This window comes from Condylura cristata, unplaced genomic scaffold, assembly GCF_000260355.1.
Source record: "Condylura cristata isolate star-nosed mole 26May11 unplaced genomic scaffold, ConCri1.0 scaffold00028, whole genome shotgun sequence".
In the NCBI taxonomy this organism is placed as follows: Eukaryota; Metazoa; Chordata; class Mammalia; order Eulipotyphla; family Talpidae; genus Condylura; species Condylura cristata.
Window position 1 is genome coordinate 17,154,010 of NW_004567129.1, and position 24,974 is coordinate 17,178,983.

The 24,974-nt window shown below is 51.1% G+C and overlaps 3 protein-coding genes across 8 annotated transcripts in view; all 3 read right to left on the minus strand.

Annotated features, from left to right (window-relative positions):
- The window catches only part of PSKH1 (protein serine kinase H1), a 24,800-nt gene extending 17,910 nt beyond the window's left edge, over positions 1-6,890 (minus strand). For both annotated transcript variants that reach the window (XM_004690459.2, XM_012730750.1), the window contains exon 1: positions 6,824-6,890. The gene's annotated coding sequence lies outside the window, so the exon portion shown is untranslated. The remainder of the gene's footprint in view (positions 1-6,823) is intronic.
- Positions 6,891-11,046: 4,156 nt separating this feature from the next.
- Positions 11,047-12,492, minus strand: NRN1L (neuritin 1-like). The gene is made up of 3 exons (XM_012730589.1): positions 12,396-12,492; positions 11,549-11,660; positions 11,047-11,421 (listed from the first exon to the last, which is right to left on the minus strand). The coding sequence occupies exons 1-3, from the start codon at positions 12,490-12,492 to the stop codon at positions 11,136-11,138; spliced, it is 495 nt and encodes a 164-aa protein (XP_012586043.1). The 3' UTR covers positions 11,047-11,135.
- A 418-nt stretch (positions 12,493-12,910) lies between these two features.
- EDC4 (enhancer of mRNA decapping 4) lies at positions 12,911-24,798 on the minus strand. Of its 5 annotated transcripts, none has more exons than XM_004690460.2 (29): positions 24,477-24,798; positions 21,309-21,465; positions 20,857-20,968; positions 20,525-20,624; positions 20,092-20,281; positions 19,837-19,984; positions 19,645-19,749; positions 19,210-19,319; positions 19,044-19,127; positions 18,864-18,959; positions 18,672-18,774; positions 18,380-18,560; positions 18,215-18,287; positions 17,750-17,841; positions 17,484-17,671; positions 17,265-17,395; positions 17,036-17,189; positions 16,297-16,718; positions 16,111-16,212; positions 15,878-16,030; positions 15,755-15,791; positions 15,450-15,627; positions 15,174-15,329; positions 14,957-15,072; positions 14,709-14,874; positions 14,441-14,627; positions 14,133-14,352; positions 13,672-13,835; positions 12,911-13,437 (listed from the first exon to the last, which is right to left on the minus strand). In XM_004690460.2, the coding sequence occupies exons 1-29, from the start codon at positions 24,559-24,561 to the stop codon at positions 13,245-13,247; spliced, it is 4,203 nt and encodes a 1,400-aa protein (XP_004690517.1). In that variant the 5' UTR covers positions 24,562-24,798; the 3' UTR covers positions 12,911-13,244. The 5 variants fall into 5 exon arrangements, with proteins under 5 accessions (XP_004690517.1, XP_012586179.1, XP_012586178.1 ...); XM_012730725.1 differs by having other exon boundaries at positions 12,912-13,437; positions 17,484-17,683; positions 24,477-24,718; XM_012730724.1 differs by having other exon boundaries at positions 12,912-13,437; positions 19,210-19,352; positions 24,477-24,718.
- Between the last annotated feature and the right edge of the window lie 176 nt (positions 24,799-24,974).

The window sequence follows — 24,974 nt, forward strand, 5'->3', positions numbered from 1 at the left end:
AAAAAAAAAAGTGAGGTCATTGACCTGTTTAGAAAGAAAAGTGAGGCTGAAATAGAGAAGCATCAAAGGGGACTAACAGGATCAGTAAGGAGGGTGGCGGCCCACCCAGGAGTGTAGGATGGAAAGATTATCAGCAGGAGGACAAGATGGAGGCTAGATACAAGAGGTGACAAGGAGGAGTGAGGGAGGCCTCCAGTCCCTTGCCTAGCTTCCTGAGCAGAAGGATCAGGAGCACAACAGAACAGTTTAGGAAGCAGCATGAAGAATTCAGTTTGGGATGTGTCACAGTACGTGTGGAATGTCCATGTGATATTTGCGGCAGGTCACTAGTCTCACTGGATATAGAATTTAATGTCTGAAAATTGCTAGTCAGGGTCACAGATTCCATGGCTGCCCCATAGTGGTACTTGGGGCCAAGAGGCAAGACCTACACCCTACCCACCCCTTTCTGAAGTCAGCAAATGAGTCCATCAAAGGCAGCAGAGGGAGACCTAGGCAGATTAGGGAGTTACAGAGAATCACACAGCCTATTAGATCCCAGTGAGTTGAAGGCCTGAGTATAATCAATATGGCCTTTTTTTTTTTTTCAAGAAAGAAGCTTATAAGCAAAACATACTTAAGACCTTGATTACCAACACATCAGATAGAAAGGAGGAATTTGGACACCATAGGTTAAAGACTCAGGTATTAATCAGTATGTCAATATGACACTCAGCAGAATGAAGTTTATCTTTCCTCATGAGAAGCAGATTCCACCATCAATATAAGGCTCTTCAGATTTGCTGCATTCCTCACCCAACTGCATCACAGCAGCTAGGGAAATAGTGTTAAAAAAAAAAAAAAAAAAGGCATTTAGAAACAAAGTTCCTCAAGCAAGGAATCAGAAAAAATCAAAACAAGAACAAAACCAGCAGGTAAGAGATCAATCTGATACATTCAGCAAGGGAGGGGGAAGAGGTAGGGGTAGAGCAGGAGGGAAGAGCCTATGGTGATGGGTCAGAGGTGACTCGGTGGTTGGATTTCTGTGGGGAGGACACCTGAGAGGAGAAATCATAAGTACAAAAACAAATGACGACATAGAAAAATACATATACATATATATAACAAGAAACAAGATTCCTTTTCACAGAGGCCAAAGATGATTAGAGCTATGAACTTTGGTTCTGTGCACTCATCTCTTCCTTCAGAATAGACAAAAGAAAGGGCTGCAGATCAGAAAAAGGATTCTTGAAGTAGAACACAGGACCCCGGTCCTCAAGACCACGTGGTGGGCCGCACCTGCCGCCATGTAGAGAGAAGACAGACTTGAGTGGTGACCTAGCACCGGCTCAGGTGTCACTTCTTCCTGGTTCGCGGTGGAACCCTAGATCCACAAAAATGAGTCTTTGTTTAAATGTGCATCCCTAGTCTGGTCCTGATGAGAAAAACCAAGATTTATAAAAGGAAAAAACCTGACTTTTCAACTATAAATAAAGTCTGCACAGGGATCTCAAGTCAGCAGTAAGAGCCAAGAAACAGCCCTCTCTGACCTTCTCATTTCCTTCTTGGGATATAGTTTCTTGCCCAGTTGTTCCGATTATAAACTCTTCAAAGACAAGTGCTGCAAGTGCCCCACCTGTAAACCAAGAGGAGAGGGGAGGAGAGCGGGCCAGCGGGGCAGTGGGGGGGTGGGGATGGCTACTAGCTTTCAGGCGGCAATCACAGCTGTTAAATTCATTATCCACATTGGTCAGGTGAAAAGGCAGACCTAGGGATAGGAGACAGGGGGCTTACAAAACTTCTGGAAAAAAGGGCAGAGTGGTTTCTTGCCCCCAGTTCTCCTGTGACCCCAGCATGGGGACTGGGTGAGGGTGCTGGTGGGTAAGGCTGCATAAGGAAAACCTCACAAAGAGACTTCCCAGGAGGGCCATGCTCTACAGCTGTCACAAATCACTGTTCCCTTGCACAGAGCCCCAATCCCAACACATCTTGCAGAAAATACTGACCTCGCTCAAATCCACCTCCAGAGCCTCAACTCCAGCACTCCTCAAGGCAGCCAGGTATGTTAGAGTGGATGTGAGCAGGGGGCATTACTATCCTAACTAAAACTACAGAAATGACAGACCAAGAAGGGAAGAAACTAGTGCAAATCACTCAGACAGTGGGGGCAAAGAATAGGTCCTGGCTCTTTGTGCAGAACTTCTACCACGTGGGAAAGACTCCAGAAGGGCATGAAGCCCAGCACTGCTGTCTCACTAGGTCAACATCTCCATCCTTCCTCATACCACTCAGCTGAGGAATCAACGAACCTACTAAGGACCTTTTCTGAAAGGCATGTATTTCTAAACCTGCATTTCAAGTAGTTTGGGTCATGCTGCTTAGACTGTGCTCCACATTAAATTTTTTTTAGATTAATTTTGATCACTCAAGTTGTCAGTCCCTTGAGGAAAAGGGCCACTTCTCAGATTTCTAGAACTCTCTGGCATCCAACAAAGTGCTGAGCTCAGAGCAGGCATTCAATGTTTGTTAATAATAAATGAAAGGGGGTCTGGCTCTCAGATTTCTACTTGCTGCAAGGCAAGAAAATTTCAAGTGGCAGGGAGAAGCCAGACAGGTGATTAAGCCAGACTCATGCTCTTTGGGGGCCTGAGCCTGTGCAAATATTGCCAACAACAAAGGAAGCTGGAGCCCTCGGGTCATTTTGGGTCTCACAGATTGTTATCTGAACTCCAAAGCATGTCTGTCCACAAACTGTCAGACTTGACCCCATCTGAGGGGAAGCCAGGGGCAAAGATGGATCCTGAAATAATGTCTTGACTAAAGAAGTGGGGTCTGTGGATCTGATCCAGGCAGGGATCCACAAGTACCTGCCTTCTCCTCTAAGGTTGATCTCCACCATACATCTCAACAATCTTCCTCCTGCAGAGATCTCTGTAGTCTCCCACATTTTACAAGCCTATCTCAGTTAAGTAAGCAATAAACTTTTAGTAGCCATAGAAATAAATACCTGTCAAATAGCATTTCTTTAAAAAAAAAAAAAAGATTTATTTATTTATGCATACAGTACTGGGATACAGGCCAGAGGCGCAGGGGATGAGAGGATTCACCGGAGTCAGAGTGGGGAGCAGAACAGGCTGACTGATGAAGTACACTGCTGAGGGGAGCAGCGGGTGGGTCAGGAGAGGCCTGCCATGCTATGTGGATCACCTCCAAGGCCGGGACTGAACTAAATCTTTAAAAGAAAAGAAGGTACTGGAGCCCTCCCTGGTGGCACAGCGGGTTAAAGCACAGCACTAAGAAGCTAAAGCCACTTCAGCATGAGTCCGATCCCCAGTCCTGGAGGTGACCACATGGCATGGCAGGCCTCTCCTGACATGCCAGCTGCTCCCCTCAGCAGTGTATTTTGTCAGTCCTCCTGTTCTGCTTCCCACTGTCTTGGGTGAACCCTCTCAATGTCCCTGAACCTCTGGCCTGTACCCCAGTTCTGTATGCATAAATAAATAAATCTTTTAAAAAAGAAAAGAGGGTACTAAAAAAAAAATCTTCACTATATGTAATTTTTTAAATATTTTTTAAAATTTATTTATGCATACAGAACTGGGGTATAGGCCAGAGGTGCAAAAGTGGTGAGAGGATTCACCACAGACAGAGTGGGCAGCAGACCAGGCAGACTGATGAAGTACACTGCTGAGGGGAGCAGCGGATGAGATAGGAGAGGTCTGCCGTGCCATGTGGATCACCTCTGGGGCAGGGGATCAAACTCGCACTGAAGCAGCTGCGGCTAGCTTGCACTGCTGAGCTTTAACCCACTGTGCCACCAGGGAGGGACTATAATTTTTAAGATAAAAGAAATATGTGTTATAGCAATGTATACCAGCACAAGGGGAAAAAAGCTAGAGGAATATATACAAAATTATTACAGAGTCTGCCTAAAGATATTGTGCATGATTCATGCCTATAATGCTTTGACATTTAATATTATTGTAATAAAAATTACTGTGACTTCCTTTTAGAAAATAGGGCCCCACTTCTCAAGGATTGCAGCTAGGCCCCACTGCTCTACATGGGTAGACACTCCTGTCCTAGAGCTGAGAGAGGGGAAAAGGGTTCCAAGGTTGGCTATGTCTTTATTTTATTGTGCCCCAACCCCACCTAATACTCCTCCCCACTGTCCATCCCACCATCAGGAATACAAACTCTGGCAATAAACCCAGGGATCTCCTTCCAAAATCCCAAAGTTCAACTCACAAATATTTACTGAGCTCCTGTTGTGAGCCAGGAACTCTGCCAGGGTTGTTACAGATAAAAAGAAGGCAGCCATAGCCTCTGCTCTCAAAGAACTTACAATCCAGATGGTTCCATATCAAGAGTCCCTTGATCCATAACTCTTATGATGCCCTGAGATTCCACTTCAAGGCTGGCAGCCTAAAAGGGTCCCACTGAGATAATTTTCCCTCAGAAAATGAAAACACCACATTTTTCTACTTTAGCATCACATCAGACACCATAGCAACAGAGGGCTGTACCAAGAATTAGCTCAGTGATGACCTAGCCAACACAAATCTGTTTAATACTGAGTAAGATTCTTGGAAGGAAAGGGAGTTCAAATAAATAAGCTGCTCTCCAGCTTTCAACAAGCAGAATTGTTTCCCTTCTTCCAAGGCTGTACTTCAATTTTTCTTCATGCACCCTGGGGTCAATAGAAACAGCTGCTCTCAGGGATCTTGACATTTGACGGTTCATATCTTGGCACACTTAGAGCCCACTTGTGCCATTCAGTTGGGACACACTCTGAAGAGGATCTAAGTTGCCCATATAACTTGCTCACACCTACAAAGTAAAACAGAAGGCCAAGCAAAATCTCACACACTTAACTACAAACTGGTGGCTAATAGAGAACACCAGCATTGATTTCAGATTCCATCAACATTAAGATCCACAGTGGTATTCCATCCCAGGTGAGACCCAATGCTAGCTCAGTGTCAGAGGCAAACAGGTTTCCTGAAAGCTGCAGTTCTGTTATCTAATTTATACAACTTAACAAGCAGAAAAACTGCAATTAGACCCAGACAATGTGCTTATTCAGCAAACCCACTCTCTTGGGAGTCAGCATTCCAAATCTCTTCTAGAGGAATGGCCAAATGCAACTGCCCTGAGTAGAAACAGTTTTGTCAGTGCTTCCCCTGATGACCAGAAATGACCTTGAAGAAATCACAGAACACTAAGCTACTTCTATACGAGGCTCAGTCTAAGTAGCAAATAGACTAAGATGAGATCTCCTTTTTACAAGGGATATACTCTAGGAAGAAGTCACTAGCAGTAACAGTGGTTTCAACAGTGCTAAGCACCATAAATGTATTTATCTCACTCCTCTTTACACATAAAACAGGCATGATTATTCCTACTTTGGAAGAGCCTCAAACCCTCATAAAAAGACAAGAACTGAACTAAGACTTTCTGACTCCACAGTCCATGCTTCTACTAAACATTATTGCCTCTCAAAATATGTACAAAGACTGGAACAGCTTCCCACTGAACAAAAAACACACAACAGATTCCTCGGGCAATGACAAAAATCTTCAACCAGGAAGCACAATAAAGTTACTTGGAAAGTTTTCTTCAAAATACAGATGCCTGATCTTCTGAATACAAATATCAGTGAGTGACACTGAGAAACTATAGAAAGGAGATTTTGGAAGCCACCTAACACGTGTATATAGGGTGCATGTGTATACACAGGATGTTTGATGCACTCATCTCAGATGATGCCCCTGGAGGCAGCTCAGTAATACAGCTGAAACTGTAGCCATTCCTAAACCCATCTTGGTCTACTCACTTCATGTCAGGCACAGAGCCAGGCACTCAGATGCAGACACAAGTTCACAATCTCCACACCCACCCTGTAACCCAGTATGATCTACTCAACAGCACCATCATGGCTAAACATCAAAATATCTATCACGACATGTAAAGTCAGAGCTTTTTCCAAGGAAATTAAATATGAAATATGAATTGGATTTTAAAGGGTATGTGTAAATTTCCCAATTGGTGGAAGTAAGGGAAGGAAGAGTATTATAAAACGAGAACATTTCATATTTACAGCACATGGCTATTAAACCACAAGAGGTAAAAGGAGGTTCTTTAGCCCTAACAACAGCTATAAAGAAAAGACAGAACGCAGGTGTTGATTTCAGAGTTAGGCCTCTATGAGATTAGGAAGATCCCTAAACACCTTGCTCAGAAAACCTTGCCCTTTAACCTGAAAGCACCGAGGAGCCAGTTTTTAGGTAATGAGTGATTTGTTCAGCTTTCCAGGTGGGAATTATCATTTCTGCGACTTCATGAAGTGGGTTGACCGTGGACGATCAGCTCCCCCTGACAAGCTGAGGGCTGACTCCATATAGATAGCGTGTGAGCCGATTGTACCCTAGCCTGGTTTTCCCCCAGATTGGACAAGGAAGTAACCACTGCTCGCCAGTCCCTGACAGCCAGTCTCAGTGGAGGGCCACACAGAAGTGAGGACAACCAGGTTAATCGACCCTGGCAGATGTCGGCTGGAACAGCAAGCTGGGTAGCTGACCACGTCTAGCAGGCCCATGCGGCCCAGAGATGAACGACCCAGGGAAGCAGCACGTTTCGGGGCCAGTTCAACCTCCGGTACAGGGGATCCCGGGCAGTCGTCGCCCGGCCTGCTCCCCTGCCCCTTAGGCCCCGGCGCACCGGGCACGGGCCGAGAGCTTCGAGCTGGGCAGGGACAGGCCCGGTGCGCCGAGAAGCGACCGTGGCCTCAGCTCGTCAGCCCCTCCCGCCCATCGGGCAGTCGCCCTGTGCCGAGCCGCCTCACCTCGCGCGGGCGGCGGGCTCTTCGGCATCTCCGCGGCTGTGCAGACCCTCTCCGGGCCGCGGCCACGGCCGCCACCGCCGCCGCCGCCATCCTCAGGCGTTAGCGTCTTGGCGTCATCACAGCGCGCGCTGGACGCCAAAACAAACCAGGGCCGCCCAAGAGGCGGGGCGTGGGCGGGCTCTCGGAAGCGCCGGGCTACAGGATTGGCGGCGCTCCGAGAGTAGCTGCCAATCAACGCCTTCGGGGCGGGCCCCGGCTCGCCGCAGGGGTGGGTCTGCCTGTAGCTCCAAGGTTGGGCAGTGACCGGTGTTAGCAAAAGGAGGACCCGCGGGAAGTGGGGAGAAAGTTTCAAGTTTCTGTTTAGGGAAGAGAGCGATCATTCGTGAGAGTCTGGGGCTGTATTTGCGTTTCAACGGAGGGTCCTGGGAGCGCCTCTGGAATTACGCAAAGAACTGATTTAAATTGTACTAACACCTGACTTTGTAAATGCAATTCAAGTAATTCAGGCATTCAGATGTGTTGGATTTGGCCTCACAGCAGAGTTACAAATGGTTAACTTGAGGACTGGTGAAATCAGTCTCGGACCAACTTCGAAGTAGCAGAGGTTTGCTTTTTTGTTGCTGTTGACTTTAAGTATATCCAGAGACTACAGATCAAGTAGATTTTTTTTAAAGTTACCATCGACAGAGAATTGGTTAAACATAGTCTGGCCCATAGCATCAGAATCGTCTCACACTTTACAGTAAACCCAGATTTTAGAGGGGATAGATGCTGCAGATAATAGGATTGTAACCTCACGCACCTTCCTCATTTCCATCTCTTAATTTTTTTTTAGTAAATTTTTACTGAGCACTTTGTATATGTGAGACTGTCTTTAATTGACTGGTTATGTTTGTGTTACACTTTGTAACTTGTAACTAAATGGACACCAATACAATATTTTGCCTGTTTTCTTTAATAGCGTTAAACTGTTAAAATTGCTCCAAAAGTATAATATGATGATTAAGGGCATGGATTCTGCTGCCAAAAACAACTGATCATCTCAGTTCTGACATTTCCACAGCTGTGTGACCTTCGCTGTGAAACACCTCCCTTCAGCTTCATTTTTCTCATGTGTAATGTAGATCATTATCCTGGCCCCACAGAATTGTCAGGCTTAAAAGTAATGCAGATTCCAGTTAATGAGACTTACAAATCCACACTGACATACAGCAAATTAATTCAACAATTTTTTTAAAAGATTTCTTTATTTATATATATAGAACTGGGGTATAGGCCAGAGGTGTAGGGGATAAGAGATGTCACCAGAGACAGAGTGGGAAGCAGAACAGGCAGATCCACTAAGATACACTGCTGAGGGGAGCAGCAGGCAGAACAGGAGAGGTCTGCCAGGCCATGTGGGTCAGCTCCCTGGCTGGGGATTGAATTCGTGATGCAGTGCTTCATAGTGCTGTGCCTTAACCCATTGCGCCACCAGGGAGGGCCTAATTCAACAAATATTTATCGCTATGAGCAGATGCTGATCTGAAATCTGGTGAAGAACATGAGGCCCAAAGTAGAAAAAAAAGGTCCACACAGAAGGAACTGGGTTCAGAACCACCAACCCCCAGGCTCCCAGAACAATAAGCTATTGCATATCCATAGAGCTGCAAATGTGAGAAACACCATTACCACAAGGCTCTGGCCTAGGCAGCGTGTCCAGAGCCCTGTCAACTTGGCTGTCATCCCACCCCTTTCCTCCAGATTGGGGATAAAAAACATTAAGCTTTTAAACCCTTGGTCAAAGAGAGAATCTGTCCCCATACCCACCTCCCAAGTCACTCAATTCCAGGGACTTACAGAGCAAAATCAGGGGAAAGTAGGTCACAGAAGAATAGTAATCCCTCTGATAGCTGGTCAGAGTCACTAGGCCCTTGATTCTGGAAGCAGGGTACTCCTGGCTGCCCAGGCAAAGTGACTCTAGGAAGACTTTGAGGGTCTACAGTCCCAGCACTAGCCCTCCCACTAGTGTACCACATTTGAGGGGACCACCCCAAGATGACCCCTTCTCCACAGTGAGATGATCGTGAGTCCAAGCTCTTGCTAACTGTTAAGACTTCCTATGCTGGACTTAAGATTGATTCTTTCATTCCACACACTCTTACAAGTGCTCTCTCTTCCCAGCCCTATGATGGGTACCAGACACACAAATAACATCCTTGGATAGTTTATGGTGGGGAATTCTGATCTAAACTCAGACAGTAACCAGCAGGTGCTGTTAGTACTGAGAAAGAAAAGAGCCTAGATGTTGTGTGGTCCCGTAGGAGTCTTCTGATTCAGCTTGGAGTCAGAGTTAGGGAATATTTCCTGTAGGAGGTGATAGTGAAGGAGAAGTAGGAGTTCACAAGAAAGAAATAGGGAAAGGTATTCCGAGCACAGAGAATAGATGTCACAAAGACTCAGAGGAAAACCAGGCTTGCTTTTTCTTCTGAATAATTCTGGTGGTCAAAATAAAAAACAGATCTGGGCTACAGGGGTTCCCTAAGTTCTTTTTCAGGTGATGTGAAAAGATGGGTAATGACTGGTGGGGATAGAAAAGCAAGGATAGAATCGCAGGAGAGTGAAGTACAGGAACAAAGACAGAGTCAGGGCAGTGAGGGGGTTATCTGTGGCATCTGAGCTAGCCAGAATGGGAGGGTTTGGGAAAGCATGGATGAAATAGGGTGCCAACACGTATGCAGAGGCCTCTGGAGGCACCTGCCACCTGAAGTTTAAATGAGCGTCCTATCAGACTTCATTCACCCATCTTTACTTTAGTGTAAAGCTGGCCTGTGTAACTCTGGACTCGCCCACCTTTCACTGCCTCCTGGCTGGTTCATCTGGGCCTCTCTCCAAGTCAGTCCACCCCCTCTCCAGCACTTGTAAGTCTTGCATCCTGTCACCCTTTATATGAGTGCTGGACTGCTCCTCGCTGAAGCTTTACTGGACTCGAGGGCGGGGTAGCTAAATCACTCCTCTGTGTTGCAGGCATGAACTGTATAAATTGTGGGCTTGTGTAGAGCCTTGTTGACAATTAGAACAGTTTTGCAATTCAGAAAATGGAGAATAAAATAGAGGGAGTGAAAGCAGAAGTCACAAGGAAGCCATGGCAGTGCCCACACAAGTCGTGGGTTATGGGGTCCTGGTGGTGTGGTGGTGGAAGGATCAAGAAGCTCACTCTCTCTGTAGTTTCCTCCTTCCCTCAGGACTGTGCCCATGCATATTCTTGCTCTTTCTCTCTCCACCAGAATGAGTTGCCTCACATGTCACACACCCATCATATGCTTCCAGAGAACCTTCTTGGATTATTTTGCCTTCACATCTCTTCTTAAAAAGCAAACTTTTGGGGGCCTCCCTAGTGGCTCAAGGGCTTAAGTTGCAGCACCATGAAGCTATCTGCAGCTCGATCCTCAGCCAGGGCAGTGACCCACATGGTTCAGCAGATCTCTCCTGTCCTGCTCACTGCTCCCCTCAGCAGTGTGTTTTAGTCAATCAAATTGTTCTGTTCCCCACTCTGTCTCAGGGGAATCCTCTCACCCTCCACACCTCTGGCCTGTACTCCAGTTCTTGCAGTCATAAATAAATCATTCTTTTTTTTTTTTTTAAAGCAAAGTTTGGAGAACAAAGGGACCTTTTGTTCCTTTTGGAACCTTGAGCAGAACAGGCAGATTAACTGAAATACACTGCTGAGGGGAGCAGTGGGAGAGACAGGCAAGGTCTGCAGCACCATGTGGGTCAGCTTCCCGACTGGGTATAGAACTGCTGCAGTGGCTGCTATAACTTCATAGTGCTGCACTTTAACCTTTTGCACCACTAGGGAGGGCCCTGAGCTGTGTCTTGAAGGCTTAGGTAGTAATTCAGCAGGCGAAGGAAGTAAGATGGGGGAGGAGAGGGTGTCCATTACCTCACAAAGCCCCTGGGGACCAGGATTAGAGGGCCAAGCAGGACTAGGAGTTTCAGCCCAGGACAAAGAAAGCCTATGCATTCCAGCAGCTCTCAGGTCCCACCAGAGCTACTAGAACCTGGACGCAATGGAAAGCTCTGTGTAGCCCCTGGAGAATGAGTGTTTGTAAGAAGAAAAACTGAGTCCCAGGTGAGGGCCTTGGGATTCTGCCCATCCTGTCCAGGGAAACAGCTCTGGAAACCTCAGACCCTGCTAACCCCTGCAGCCGGAAGAAAGGAAGGAGCTTTGTACAAATATAAATACCTTTAATGAAAGCTGAGCCTAGAAGGCAGCCACCAGAGCGAGAGCAAGCTGCAGGCAGGGGAGCTGCTTCCTGACCCTCTGGGGTGGCTAGGCCAGAGGCCCCAGGAGGCAGGCAAGCGCCAGAGCGGCTGCCAGCAGCATGGGTGCGGGGACTGGGGTAGTTGCTGGTGCTGTTGCCCGAAGAGTCTCCTGGTTGGTCTCGGGGCTTGCACCACGCTCACGAACATGCACAGGAGCTCCACACAGAGCATGCAAATTATCAGGGTGCGGGGCCCGGCGAGCTTCTTGCTGTAGTGACTCCCACACGGTGGCTGCCTCCTCTGGACAGCCCAACAGGACTCGTGAAGCACAGGCATGAAAGTCATTCCAAGACCTGTGAAAGGCATGAGTTTAGGGAAATTAAGTGGGCAGAGAGGCTTTGGAATAGAAAGGAAGAGGTTCAGTCCTCCAGGGTGGCAGGAGGTCAGGCTGCCCTCACACCTGCCCGCAGCCGTGGGTACCTGCAGACAGTTTCCAACTCTCCGCCGTGGCCCATGTCGTCTCCCAAGCGGATGAGACACGCAGCAAAGCCCTGGTATATGTTGTCACAGCGGCCTGGGCCCGTTGTGGCTGCTGCCAGGGGAGATACAAGGACTGGTAGTGGGGGTGGAGAAGAGTTGACAGGATGAGCTTCCATCCCCCAAACCCCTGGGGCTTGTTTACCCAGGTGTGCTCTGGGACGTGACTCAGCTGAAAGGGCCCCCCCCAGGGAACTAAAGGGCATATCTAGGGATCACCTGCTGTCGCTTTGCTTTTATGGGGGTCCCCAGATAAATACTACAGGGATGGAAATACTATCCCCGGGACCTGCTCTGCCTCTGATGTGGATGAGGATGGCGGAGGGTGGAAAAGGAGTCGGAATTCGGTGAAGATGAAGGGGGCCAGGATTTGGGATCTTCTCTTCTCTACCCAGTCTCTCTTTGTAGCTTAGATAAGCTTTGCTTAGCCCTAGCACCTTCCAAAGACAAGTATTTTCAGATAGGTAGCGCAGAATAGGAGTCGGATTCATGATGGAACCTAACAGAAAATCTCTGGGATTCCACAGCAGCCCCCAGAGTTCCACCAGAACTTTGTCCTTCCTGTACTAGAGTGGGAACTGCAGAACTTTAGCATCTTTCTCCCACAACCAGGGCTCAGCTCATGTCCCTCACTTTTCATCCTGGCACTTTATTCTCTTCCTGGAACACTTGCACCTCCTGTCCACACAGGCTGCTAGCATGCAGTAAAGCTGTATCCCCACACACACCCCATGCTCAGCAGGATCAGAGGCTGTGCCATTTTGGCTGGGTTCAACAGCCCTGGACTCACCAAATGGCAGCAGCAGCAGCAACAGCCCCAGCGCGCGGAGTGCTCGCCAGCGGTGGCGACTACAGTAGCAGCAGCAGCAGCAGCAGCAGCGCATCATTCCCGGCTGCGAGGCTTGTGCCACAGCTAACGGCTAGAGCGCAGCCCTTCAGCCCAGCCCCCAAAAGGAGGGGCTGTGATTGGATGGGAGGGAGGGGCGTGGCCCCAAAGCCAGCTAGTAGCTCCACCCCCTTACTCAGTTTGGCAAAGGCACGGGAGTAGAAAGGGACTCGAAAGGGAAGTAAGTAGGTAGCGAAGGGACCCCAAAGGGAAGTGAAGTCCTGCGCAAAGGTTGGTGCTGAGCTGAACACAGGGTCTTAGCCCCAAAACGAAGATGGGGCTATCTGGGAAGGCAGTTGTGCAAACGAGGGTGGGAGTCCAGGCCCGTGGGATGGGTTAGCCTAGACAGAATTTCACAGAGAACAGAGGGGGCAAAGAACAGAGGGCAGTTACCACACCAAAAGCACACATATACTCCATTTTATTCCAAAAGCATTTAATTGAATTTCTCAATGTTTTTCATAAACAAAAAGATCCAAATCAGAGGTAAAAAGGAACATGGAAAATTCAACTCAGTGGCTTCACGATCGGGGGATTGTGGGGGAGGGGTCATGATCCAGGCGTAACAGAACCCAAGAAGGCACAATACCCACCCTGAGCCCAACCTAAACCAGCTGGCTACCACAACCTTGCGCCCCGCCCCCAGCACGCCACAGGTGTGAGCCTGAGCAGGTGAAGGGACAGGCATGACCCACAGCCTAGGCCTGTCTGCTGGCCTCCATTGCCACCTCACTCCTAGGTAAGGCAGGCTAGCTAAGGGAGGCTGGGTGTTGCAAGGCCATGTAGCATGAGGCTAAGACGCCGGGCTGCTTTGCCAAGGGAGTTGTGTGGTTCAGCCTGCATGAACTGAAAGAGTTTCTGGCGTACTTGGGCCATGACGGAGCCCATGTGGTCCCGAGTAATGGGGTCACTGTGGTCCAGGTGCATCACTGCTTCTTCCAAATAGCTGGAGGTGGAGGAAAGGGAAGGGTTACAGACAGGTGACAACAGATGGGAGCGCCCCCTGGTGGCAATTGAGGTCCAGAGGGCGGTCTCCTGAGATGGGAGAAGGGACTGGTGGGAGGGCAGAAGGGACTGGTGAAGAAAATGGGAGGGAGGTGTCAGGTAGGAGTATCTGTTTTGAAATGCTCTCCCACCTTCACCCCAGCCTGTTTCCTGGTCCCTAATTGTACCCACTCACCTGAGCTTGAGTTCAGTTCGAGTGCCAAGGTCAGAGGCTAGTTGCTGGATGAGGGAAAGGAGCACAGGCTGGGAGAGTGGGCAAGGTGGCTGCCCAAAAACCTGGCCAGGGTCCACAGTTTCACACACATACAGCACCAGGTTCAGGTCAGCAGCTGTCAGAGCCTGGGAGATAACCACAGAGGCAGACAGTGAGGGCTCCAGAGCAGCGGTGCTCAGGGGCTCAGAGACAGCATTGTAGGGCTGTGTTACTCTAATGAGTCAGAAAAGGTTTTTTGTGGAGAATGGTCAGGAAACAAGGTGGACTGAAGGGTCCAGGAAGAGGGTAAGGCAAGAGAAACGGCTTAGAGCAAAGGAGAATCAAGAACAGCAGGCTGGGGCCAGACTATCTGGCACCTAAATGTAGAGTATGGGCCTTGTCAGGAGACACCTGCCCCTAACTGCACCTAATGTCTGGCATACCTGCTGGAAGGCCTGATTGAGGTGGCCCTGCTGCAGCAGCTGTAGGATATGGGCTTGCTGGGCCTGGCAGTCGAGGTGGGTGGCTGGGACAGGTGTGCCAGCTGCTGAGCGCATGGCCTGCATGATGCTAGAAGTGACGGCAGCCTGCTGCTCCTTGAGTGCCACACTCACCTCACCCTTAACAATGCGTTGTACCTGTGCTAAAATCGACTCCTGCAGGCTGCAAAGGGAGGAGAGATGAGGCAGACAGGGAGTTGGATCTGGCCCTTTCCAAACCCACCACCCTAACCAGTGCCTGACCCACACACCTGCCCACAGCCACATGCAGCTGATGCTGCACCTCAGCCCGAACACTGCTGGACACAGTGGCTGCCATCTGTTCCGTGGCACCCTGCAGTGTGCTGACCAGGCCTCGCAGCTGGGCTAGCACAGGCTCCCTCGCCTCCTGCTCCCGTGCCTTTCGGCTCTTCATGTGGCTCTCTAGCTGCTGCAAGTCTGAGAGGTGACACGGGGGCTGAGAGGGATGTTGGGGACAGGCATAGTCCCGCTCAACCTGGGACATAAGACTTCACTCACACTCTTGTGTGCCCAGTCGGAAGCTATCATTGATCTGCTGGAACATGGCCTGACAGCTCTTCTCAAAGGCTGGCAGCACCACACTCTGGAAGGCTTCACGGTAGGCAGCCTGCATTGGCCCCTGTAACGTGTCTGCTGCTGCTCGGGCGATGGCATCTGTCAGATTCTGGGCAAAGAGGAGTTGAAAGCATTAGCCCAAGCTGGCCTGATCCTGCCCAGCAACCGCCCCTATCTTAGGCCCCAAGCACCTTGGACTTGAGCAGCTTGGAGATATTTTCTTTCATGCTGCCCTCCACAGCTGTGAGTTTGGTGGCCACTGAACTACTCAGTTGGCCTGCCACAGGCTCCAGACTCCTAGAGACAGCTGGGGCAGGATGAGGAGGGAGAGGAAGAGCCATGAGAGGGAGCTTTTCGGGTAGGGACCCACTCCCGCCTGGCCCACGTATATCTCCATGCAAAACTCACAGGGAGGCACGGTCTTCTTGATTTCATCCCGTATGCTACGCTCCAAGCGCCCAGCCACAGCTGAAGATAGTGCCTGGGACAGCTGCTGTGTCAGCTGCTCCTGCAGCTGTCCACCCCGCTGCTGCCCCTCAGCCAGTGCCCGCTCCAGCCGCCGCTCTGCACTATGGCTAAGGAACTGACCTAGAGCCCATTCCCATTCCCTTTCCCCACCCAAGAATGCTGCAGTTGCCACTGCCCCCACCCTATGCCACGCTGTGACACCACCTCCAAGGATACGCTCTTGCTCATGCCGTGATTCTAGGGCACGTTCTACATGGCCTGTGACGGTGCTCTGCAGCCCTTCAAGCTGGGTGCACAGACGCTGCAGCAGCTCTTCTTGGCTGTGCCGCAACTCTGCCAGCTCTCTCTGCTGTTGCCAAATTAGTGCTGGCCAGTCCTCAGGGGGCTCTGCCATCTGTGAGTAGCACCGTCCAATGATGCCTGCCCCACCCACCCCCACACCAAACCAGGGAAAGACCCCAAATCTTTCCCCACTCTCATACGGCAGAATCCTAGAAGTAGAAAGGTATTTATGCTCTTACCTGGTGCTCCATGAGCCGGGATGCCACAGCTGAATCCCTGCGTTAGGCAAGAAGCACCTCAGACCACACCAGGCAGGCAACCTGGGGGCTACCCCTCCCCCTGGCCCTAGGCCTCCTTCCTACCCATCATCCTTCTTGCCCTTCCTCTTCATCTTGGGTGAGGTACGAGGGGATCCCTTGGACTTCCAGTCCTTTGCAGGTAGCCGGGGAGTGGGCACTTTGCTGCCAAAGCCCCCTGCAGCAGAGGCAAGGCTGGCCACCTCATCATCGTGGTCACTGGATGGGGAGGAACTGGGGTAAGTGCCATCCACCTGCTGGCCCTCCCTCCCGAGTGGCATGGTGTAGGAGGCACCCACCTCTGCTCAGCACTGGCGTCCTGGCTGTCATGTTGCTGTAGTAGGTAAGGTGGTCGGTGGAAGGCCAGGCTCTTGTGCTTCTCCTGCAGGCCATTCCTGGGGCTGGGCAAACAGGCCAGCTCAGCATTGGGTGACTAGCTGAAGTCCCTACCATCAACACACTTTTCCCCCTCACAAGCTTCTCACCTCTCCGCCAGACTGCTGCAGGTCTCACGGGTAATGTCTGGTGCTGTAGGCCAGACCTGACTGTCAGGGGCTGTGGCCTCCTGAGTCAAGGCCGCCTCTAGGAGGGAGGGGGTACTGTGCCGATCCCCGTCCCCAGAGCCTCCATCCAAGCCAAGCTCAGGCCCTGGACGGGGTCTTGGGGACAGGAGGTGTAGCGCTGAGGCAGCTGAGGCCATACTGTCTGGCTCAAGACCCTCAGAAGCAGAGGAGCCAAAGCCTCGGGACAGGGCCTCAGAAGCAATCTCAGGGATGTCCTGGGAGAGGGCGGTGGAAGCAGAGGAAATCACATCAGGGGAGCGGGTGCGACTGGGAGAAGCCTGAGGAAGCCCCAGAGACTCCACTTCCTGCAACTCCAGGGACAGTGCAGAGGCAGCAGCAGATACCTAAGGTGGGTCAAAGATGGAGACTTAGCTGTTGTGAAGTAGGGGTGAGGGGAGCACAGAAACCAAGTGTTGGTATTTGTAGTAGTGAGATGGAACAGAGGGATGGGGATGCAGGTGAAAACAGCCATGGTTCGAGAGCAGAAGTGCGGATGGAAAGCCAGAGGAGCTGCCCTGCAGGGAACACAGGAGCTTGAGATGACTTCAGTGGAAACAGGGATCACCTGAGGCAAAGCAACACCGGCAAACAGTGTGCCCTGGAGGGACTCTGTGGACAACCTTCCCGCTCCATCTACCTGTTATCCTGTATTCACACACACCTGCCCAGATCCCTTGGGAGCCAATTTCTCAGCAGGGCTGGAGAGCAGGCCAGGCAGAAGGCTGCGCGGGCTTGCCTGTAGGCTGCTGCTGCTGCTCATTGACAGACTGCCATCAAGTTGCAACTTAGGGTTCAAGGACAACTCCTCAGATGGCCTGTGGTAAGAAGGCTGAGGTATCAGCACTTAGGTGTCAGCTGGTACCAGCCCCTGATGGTGACCCTTGTCTCACCTGGACAAGGAAGGATCCACACCCGAGGTATTGCTCATGGCAGAAACCGCCGTAAGAGAAGAGCTGCTGCTGCTGCTGCTGCTGCTGCTGCTGCTGCTGCTGCTGCTGCTGCCACTAGGGGAGGCGGCGATCTGGGAAGAAGCAGAGAATGAGGGCTGTGGCTGATGGGGGGGCATCTCAGGTCACCCGGCCCTGAATCCCACGCCCCTGCCCCAGCACCTGCTGCAATGAGGCGCTAGGTGTCATGAAGGCGTCAGGAGTCATCAACTTGGGCTTGGTCTCACTGCTCAGGCTAAGGAAGTCGGCAGGTGCAGGCAGCTCCACAATGCGGCGGAGGTCAGGCTGGGAGCCGTGAGAAGCCGACCCCAGGCTCTCAGAGCCCAGTTCAGGCCGAGACTCTCCAAAGGCTGTGAGGAAAGCTGCCACTTGAGTCAGAAGTCAGAACCCAGTCAGCCTAACCTGGTCCCCTATCACACCTCACTCACCAAAGTCCTCGTGGGCAGTGTGGGGAGGGAGTGGGGCTACCACATCAGGGTTGAGTTGTGGCTGGAAGCGGATTTGCACATCTTGCAGTGCCCTGCAGGGAGAAAAAGGAAAGGATGGAAGTGCTCGAAGAAGCTAGAGTTCCTCTCTGATGTGCAGGGATTAAAGTGCTATTAAGCTATCATCGGCCACTATGGCCTGAGTTCAATCACCAGCCAGGGAGCTGACCCACATGACGCAGCAGACCTCTCCTGACCCGCCCACTGCTCCCTCAGCAGTGTATTTCAGTGTAATCTGCCTGTTCTGTTCCTCACTCTGTCTCTGGTGAATCCTCTCAGCCCCTGTACCTCCAGCCCACACTCCAGTTCTTGTATACATAAGTAAATAAATCTTTAAAGAAAAAAAGGGGGGAGGGGGGGAGAACAGAGTTAGTTCAGTGAGGAGGGACAGGGCTCTGACATACTCACTTGGTGTGTACACAGAAGAGCTTGATGAGCACACCAGCTGCAGACTCCATGGTACTGGCCCCGTGGGTTCCATCTGCAAGAACAGTGTGGATGACTGAGCCCCCATCTCTCTGGCCTTGGCCTTCCCCTACACTCCCATACACACCCCAGACCAGAGCAGCTCACCAGCCCCTAGGCTGTCATTCTCCTCCTCAGCAGGCAACACCTCAGTGTGCCGCAACCGGCAGCGACTTACAACCTGAATACCAAAGCTCAGCACGGGGTGAGTGAGCAGGAACTCGGAGATGGAGCTGAAGCAGGCACGGCCCTCCTCCTGATTCTGCAGTAGCTCCATCACGTAGAGAACCTGCACAGGCCGAACACAGCTGATTTCAGAGACATGAGGTCGGCGGTGTATCACAAAACCCTTCCCTTCCCAAAGACACCAGCTTTGCTCCGCGTGCCCCAATGCAGCTACCTTCCGTTGAACATCGCTGAGAATCAGGTATTCTGCTGAGAGGTCCAGGCAAACCTTGAGGCTGGGGGGCACACTCACTGAGCTGAATATATCTGGGGAGAAGCTGGGAGTTGCCAGGAAGAAAAATGAGAGAGGGCAGCAAGTACTCTGACTGCCAACCCGGTGCCCTGCTGAGCCCCTCGGCCCCTCTACCGAATGGTCTGCAGGCAGGTCCAGGATACGGTGCACCACATTTTTAGCTCCCGATTCTGGTCAGCGCCAGTAATGAGGAATCTCCAAAAAGGGACCCTGCAAAGCAACCAGGCACTGAGCAGCTGGATTGGCCCTTCTGGGCCCTCAGTCTACCGCCTACTTTCCTGCCCACTCACTCACTCAGGGTCCTGTTTCTTGTGGTTGTCACAGAATAGGAGGCAGGAGAGAGGCCGCCCGTCATGAGGCTTCCACTCATGCAGACACCTGCAGCCAGGCAGATGAGGGGCCTAAATGAGTGATCTGCTCCCCTACCTGCAGGGTTCTAATCCCTCAGGCCCAGTCTTACCTTGGCTCATCCTGCCCCTCAATGTAGATCTGCCAGAACTTGACAAAGCCATCATGGCTTGCGGTAGCCAGGACAGTCCCATCAGGGGAGAGGGCCCCTTCACTTAGGCACTGGGAAGAACCCAAAGAGCCTTGCTTTGCCGCCTGATTAGAGGTGGAAGCAAGACCTTCCCAAATGAGAATGCTAGTGAGTGGGGTGGACCCACAGCAGATAAAGTGGCAGTGTGAAAGACAGATGAATGAGGGGCCAGAGAGAAGACCAGACCCACGGGTACAGCCCAGTAGGGACGAGCGCAACAGGGACGAGCGCAACAGGTAAGGGTCACTTTGTGTCCAGAATCCCATGGGCAGAGTGCCAGCAAGCTGCTTGGGCAGCTGTGGGAATGGAGAAGAGATGAGAGACACAGCAAGAGGCCAGGGGAAGTCACAGGCTTACCGTACTGTGGCCCTTCACAACAATAAAGCCCTGTTTGATCTGGCTGACATCCACAGGCCAGGTGCTGTAGCTGGAGCGGAGCATGTCCAGGTCCCACACCTCAGCCTAGAGGGTACAGGTGGGTCTGTGTTTAGCCTGTGCTCACACCATGGCTACCCTGTCCTCTGCTCTTTTCTGACACGTCTCCCTCACCCGATCTTCATGCAAAAGGGCCACCGTCGGGCTGCTCTCCTCACAGCAGTCCTCACTCTCCTCAGGGATGAAGGGACACCAAATAATCCTGCGAAAATGGTTCAGCGGAGTGCCTTCTGGCTGCCGGATATGGACCAAGATCTCTTCTCTGAGCACTGTGTTAAGGTCTATAGACAGGTGGATGATGAGATGTGTCTGGCAGTCCAGCTCCGCCCACCTCTCTTCAGTCCCCCTCCAACCCTAGAGAAAGGATACTGAATTTTGCCATTAACCAGAGCCAAACGCCACACGAACAGGTTGCCTGCCTCATCTAGGCAGGCCAGCTGTGGAGAGTTGAGGTGTGCGAAGGCCAGATCAGCCACGCTGCCTGTGAAGCCCTTGAGCAGAGTCCGCTCTGAAGTGCTGACACTGATCACCCGCACCATCGCTGAGCCATTGTTAGCGGCTGGAATCATGAGAGTGGAAGGTCACCAGGGAGAACCAGGCCCAGGCAGTAGCAGAGAAGCCCATGCCCGCCTCACTGCCATCCTGAGTTTTAAGTTCTATTTTCCCACTCAGCAAAGGTGAGGGTAGCATAGACAAGTTTTATGTTATACTCCCAAGGCCTGAGTAGGCTGATTTCCCTGACAGTGGATCTACATGTCTGGGGTTTCTAGCAGAACTTCTCTTTCCCATTGCTCCTCCTTACCCCGAATAGCATAAGCCAAGAAGGAGTTGGACACAGCAATCAGATTGCCATAGTAGTATTTCTGCTCCCAGTCATACTTGGCAACAGGCTGTATTTTCACCTGAGAACCAAAGGTAAGGAAGATTGTAGAAGCTGAGGGCTGGGCAGCTTTCCTAGAATGCAGCATCCCCTGGGATAGCAGAAGTCACATCTGAGCCCAGATTCCCACAGAAACTTGACAGCCAACCCTGACTTCCTCAAACTGGGACAAGGTGATTCCCATAGGAACTGGAAAGAAGCTGAGTTTATCCCCCAGCCCACACACAGATATGCCACAACATCCTGGTGCCTACCTTATTGCTTCCCCGTGCCTTGCTTGATATGCTAGAGTCACTGCTGGCCACAATCTCCACCTCCTTGGCCAAAATTCCAATGCAGGTGGAACTGTCATCTCCTGAGAGGCAGCTGGGCAGGGGGTGCACAAGCTTGACTCTTGTTCACCCAAAGTCTCAATGGGGAGGATTGAGAAAGGGAGAGCATACCACTACCCTGGTGAAGGTGTTAAGCCCTTGACGCCAAGTTTTTGCTTGGCCTGGAGGTCCCCAGACTCACAACTCCCCTTACCACCCCTCTTTGGAAAGGAATCTATTTCTATGCTCAACTAGGTGCCCAAAACTCAGATCCAGGCCAAACCCTTGCCCCTCATCTTAGGTTTCTAACCCCATTCTCTCCCCAACTCATGTCTTCAGCTAGCCAACACCATAAAGAGTTCATCACCACCACTGTTACCCCCTCAGGCACTCACATGACCTGCTTCTCCTGCAGGTTAATAGGTGGCATGGCCCGAAGACCAGGCTTGTTCGTTGAGGTACCATCACCTGAGCATAGAGGGTCTGGGACCAGGAGCCCATTGAGGTCCCCATTGTAGGTGTTAGATGGCCGCTGACTCTCTGCGCTGGGGCCTGGGTACAGAAAGAGACACCCAAGGAGATTATCCCACCTGTCCACTGGCCTCTCCTCTAGCAGAGCTTCATTCAAGTGCCATGAAGAGCTAGGAACGCTCAGCTGAGTGAGGCAAGTCTGTGGGGTAGAGGGCCCCTTGTTTGCCTCCTGTTTCATAAACAGTGACGGTGACCCACTGTATGTCAAACCAAGGATGAGCACAAGGCTCTTCTACCTGGGGAAAAGCTTAAGTCCGCATAGTGGGCTCTATTTACTTGAGACAGGGCATGGGAAGGGTCAAGACAGACTTCATAAAGGAGGCGGCATCAGAGCCAGTGAAGACAGCACACATGAACATGAGAAGGACAAAAGAGGCGCAAGGCTGCAGAGGTCTCAGGTATGAGGTGGGGGTGCTTAGATTCTTCTGGCAATGAGTCTCACAGAAGTTTTAAAAGAAAAGATAGTCATGGTCAGCTCAACCCAGGGGTTGAGTATTCTGGTGATATTTTAAAAGATTTATTCACTTACACATACAAGAACTGGCACACAAGGCCAGAGGTGGAGGGTGGAGGGGGGGACAGGATTCACCAAAGATAAGAGTGGGAAGCAGAACACCTTGATTTACCGACATACACTGCTGAGGGGAGCAGCGGGCAAGACAGGAGAGGTCTGCTGTGCCATGTGGGACACCTCCCTGGCTGATGATGGAATCAGTGTCACAGTGGCTGCAGATAGCTTCATAGCGCTGCACTTTAACCCCCAGCACCACCAGGGAGGCCTCAGGTTGATTGTTCTAAAGCAGCATGCAGGATAATTGAGAAACTAGGTAAGAGACATCAGGGCCTAGGACAGCAGCAGGATCTGGAAAAGAAATGATTTCCTAAGGCTTGAAAGGACACTGATAATGTAGGCGTAAAAGGAAGGAGCCTGCCCCACACAGAAATGGCTCAGATTAAGTCAACTTGAGCAAGAATGGAAATGAAGGAGCTGGAAAAAGTGGTGAGAATTATTGAGTGTTGAGTGAGGACAGAATTTCCGCTGATTGCCACGGACAGAGGTTCCAGGACCTTCATAGGCTCAGACAAAGTCCAAATCTCCCAGCTGGCAAGGGGTCTAGGGTTCCACATTCAAGAATACAGGCAGGCTTCTAATCACAGTCTGGGTTCTGACTGTTGAAAGGATGCTTGGCAAACAGGTGGCTCAAGTGTCCACCAATATACAAGGAGTTTTAAGAAAAGCTTCAAGGCTTCTTCACTTATATGAGAGCCACCATAGCTTCTCAGGGGTGAGTTGACTACTGTTCTTCCCAGGGAGGTTACCAGGAAGCCATAACAAATACAAAAGATGGGCCTTGTTGGGCCCTACCAAACCTTTGCAGAGTCTAGTCTGCACAATAATAGCTGAAGAGGTCAAAAGCAAAACCATTATGAAGAAAGTACAAACTTGAGTCTGCCTGGAGGCAGAGGAGTTAGGTCTCAGTGCTACCACTACTACAGCCTGAGTTCAATCCCCAGCCAGGGAGCTAACACACATATGGAGCAGCACACCTCTCCTGTCTCACTCACTGGTCCCCTTGACAGCGTATTTCAGTATATCTGCCTGTTCTGCTCCCCATTCTGACTCTGGTGAATCCTCTCATCCCCCCTCTGCCCTACATCCCAGTTCTTCTATGCATAAGCAAATAAATATTAAAAAAAAAAAAAAGTAAGTACATGCAACAGGCTTAGCTTGGAGAAAAGGGTTTAGTGGTTTCAGACTACAGATCACCAGGGCATGCTTCCAGAAGTGGCCATCTTGGGACTCCCAACAGCTTTAAGAACATGGTCTGAGGCAACACTGATATGCAACTCTAGCCAATGCACACCCACACCACCAGATTTTCAACCATTACAACTTTCCACAGGTCCCTGAACCTGCCAGGAAACTTTTGGTACCTTTAAAAGGCTATTTCCTCATGACAGAAAGCATTTTCAGGTACCCAAGACCTTGTTTGTATTATAATACCTAACCACTGGGGCCTCCTTGGTGGCACAAGGTTAAGTCTTAGCACTATTAGCTATCAGAGTTCCATCCCTGGCCAGGGAGCTGAACCACATGGCACGCAGGCCTCTCCTATCTAGCCTGCTGCTCTCCTCAGCAGTGTATTTCAGTAGATCTGCCTATTCTAGTCTCCACTGTGTTTCTGGTAAACCTTTTCATCCCTCCCCCATCTCTGGGCTACACCCAAGCTCCTGCACACATAAATAAAATAAATTAAGTCTTTTCCTTTTCTTTTTTTAAACCTAACCATTGTCTCTTCTCTCAAATGTGCTCTCAGGCACTTTCCAGCTCTCACTCCATGACCCTAAGTACTGGAATCCTCTTCTCTTTCAAGGACAATAGCATTATATTAAAACCTTGTTAGCTCTCTGTGTTCTGAAGCTCCTTGAAGTGTAGAGATTTGAGGTATTACTGAAAGCTCAAGTAAAGTTAAGGTGAAAAGAAGTAAAGTAGGATTTGCATAAGTTTGTACCCTAAACCAATCAGGGTCCTGCAGTTTGTGATTTGCCTTAATCCCTGGGAGGATACGGAATTGGGGCTGGTCATCTTTTATAACAGTTGTCCCAGAGACTCTATTCCGGAGGGAAGGGTTGGAGGGATACCTAAGATCTTCAGTACTGGGTTTAGATCTAGACTCAGACTAGGCTTCTAATTATGGCAAAAGGGTAGGGAAAGCGGGTGAGTCTCAGGAACACTAGAGTCCTTAGTGCTAGTACACCAGGGGGACCCCGCAGAGTCAAATAAAAGGCCTCACCTTCAGCCGAGACCCTGAAGGACGCGGCAGAACGGTCCGGATCAGGAAAAGGAGGGTTCGCACCCGGGGGCGTTCGCCCTTCTGGGAACATGCTCAGGGATATACCTCTCCCACCCTCGTCTGCCCTCAGCAGCCAGGCGGATGAAGAGCCGTTCCAGGGGAACCCGCGGACGGCCGGGGCCCCGCGACGCCCTTCTACCCGCTCACCGAGTTCCTACCCAGGCTGTCCCAGCTCACCCCCCGCGGGCCGGTCCAGCTTGAGGATGTCCCGCAGGTGCTGCGTGGCGTCCTCGATATCGATGCTCGCGCAGGAGGAGGCCATGGGCCCAGCTGCAGGCGCCCTTCGGCGCCGGGTCCGTTTCGCTACCGCCGCACACGGTCTAGACGAACAGTGCCGCGCCAAAAACGGACAGCTGCACGCCGGCCACTACACTCGGTCCACCGGGCCCGCAAACCGCCGCCCGCGCCGTGTCCCTGAGCCCCGGCAACCCCACCAACCGCCTACACTTCCGGCCCGCGGAGCCTCGGCTCCCGGAACCTGCAAGAGGCTGAGAAGAAAGGTTCCGGGCTGGGGGCCGATGGATCATCTCTCCCCCCGGGCCGGCTCCGCCCCAGCGTTAGCTGGTTCTTAAGGGAGTTTTATCAGTACTGAGATCAAAGTGCTCCTAGTGGTTTGCCCAAAACGTTATACGCCGTCAGGATATCCATTCGGTCCAAAACCACTCCCAGAGTAGA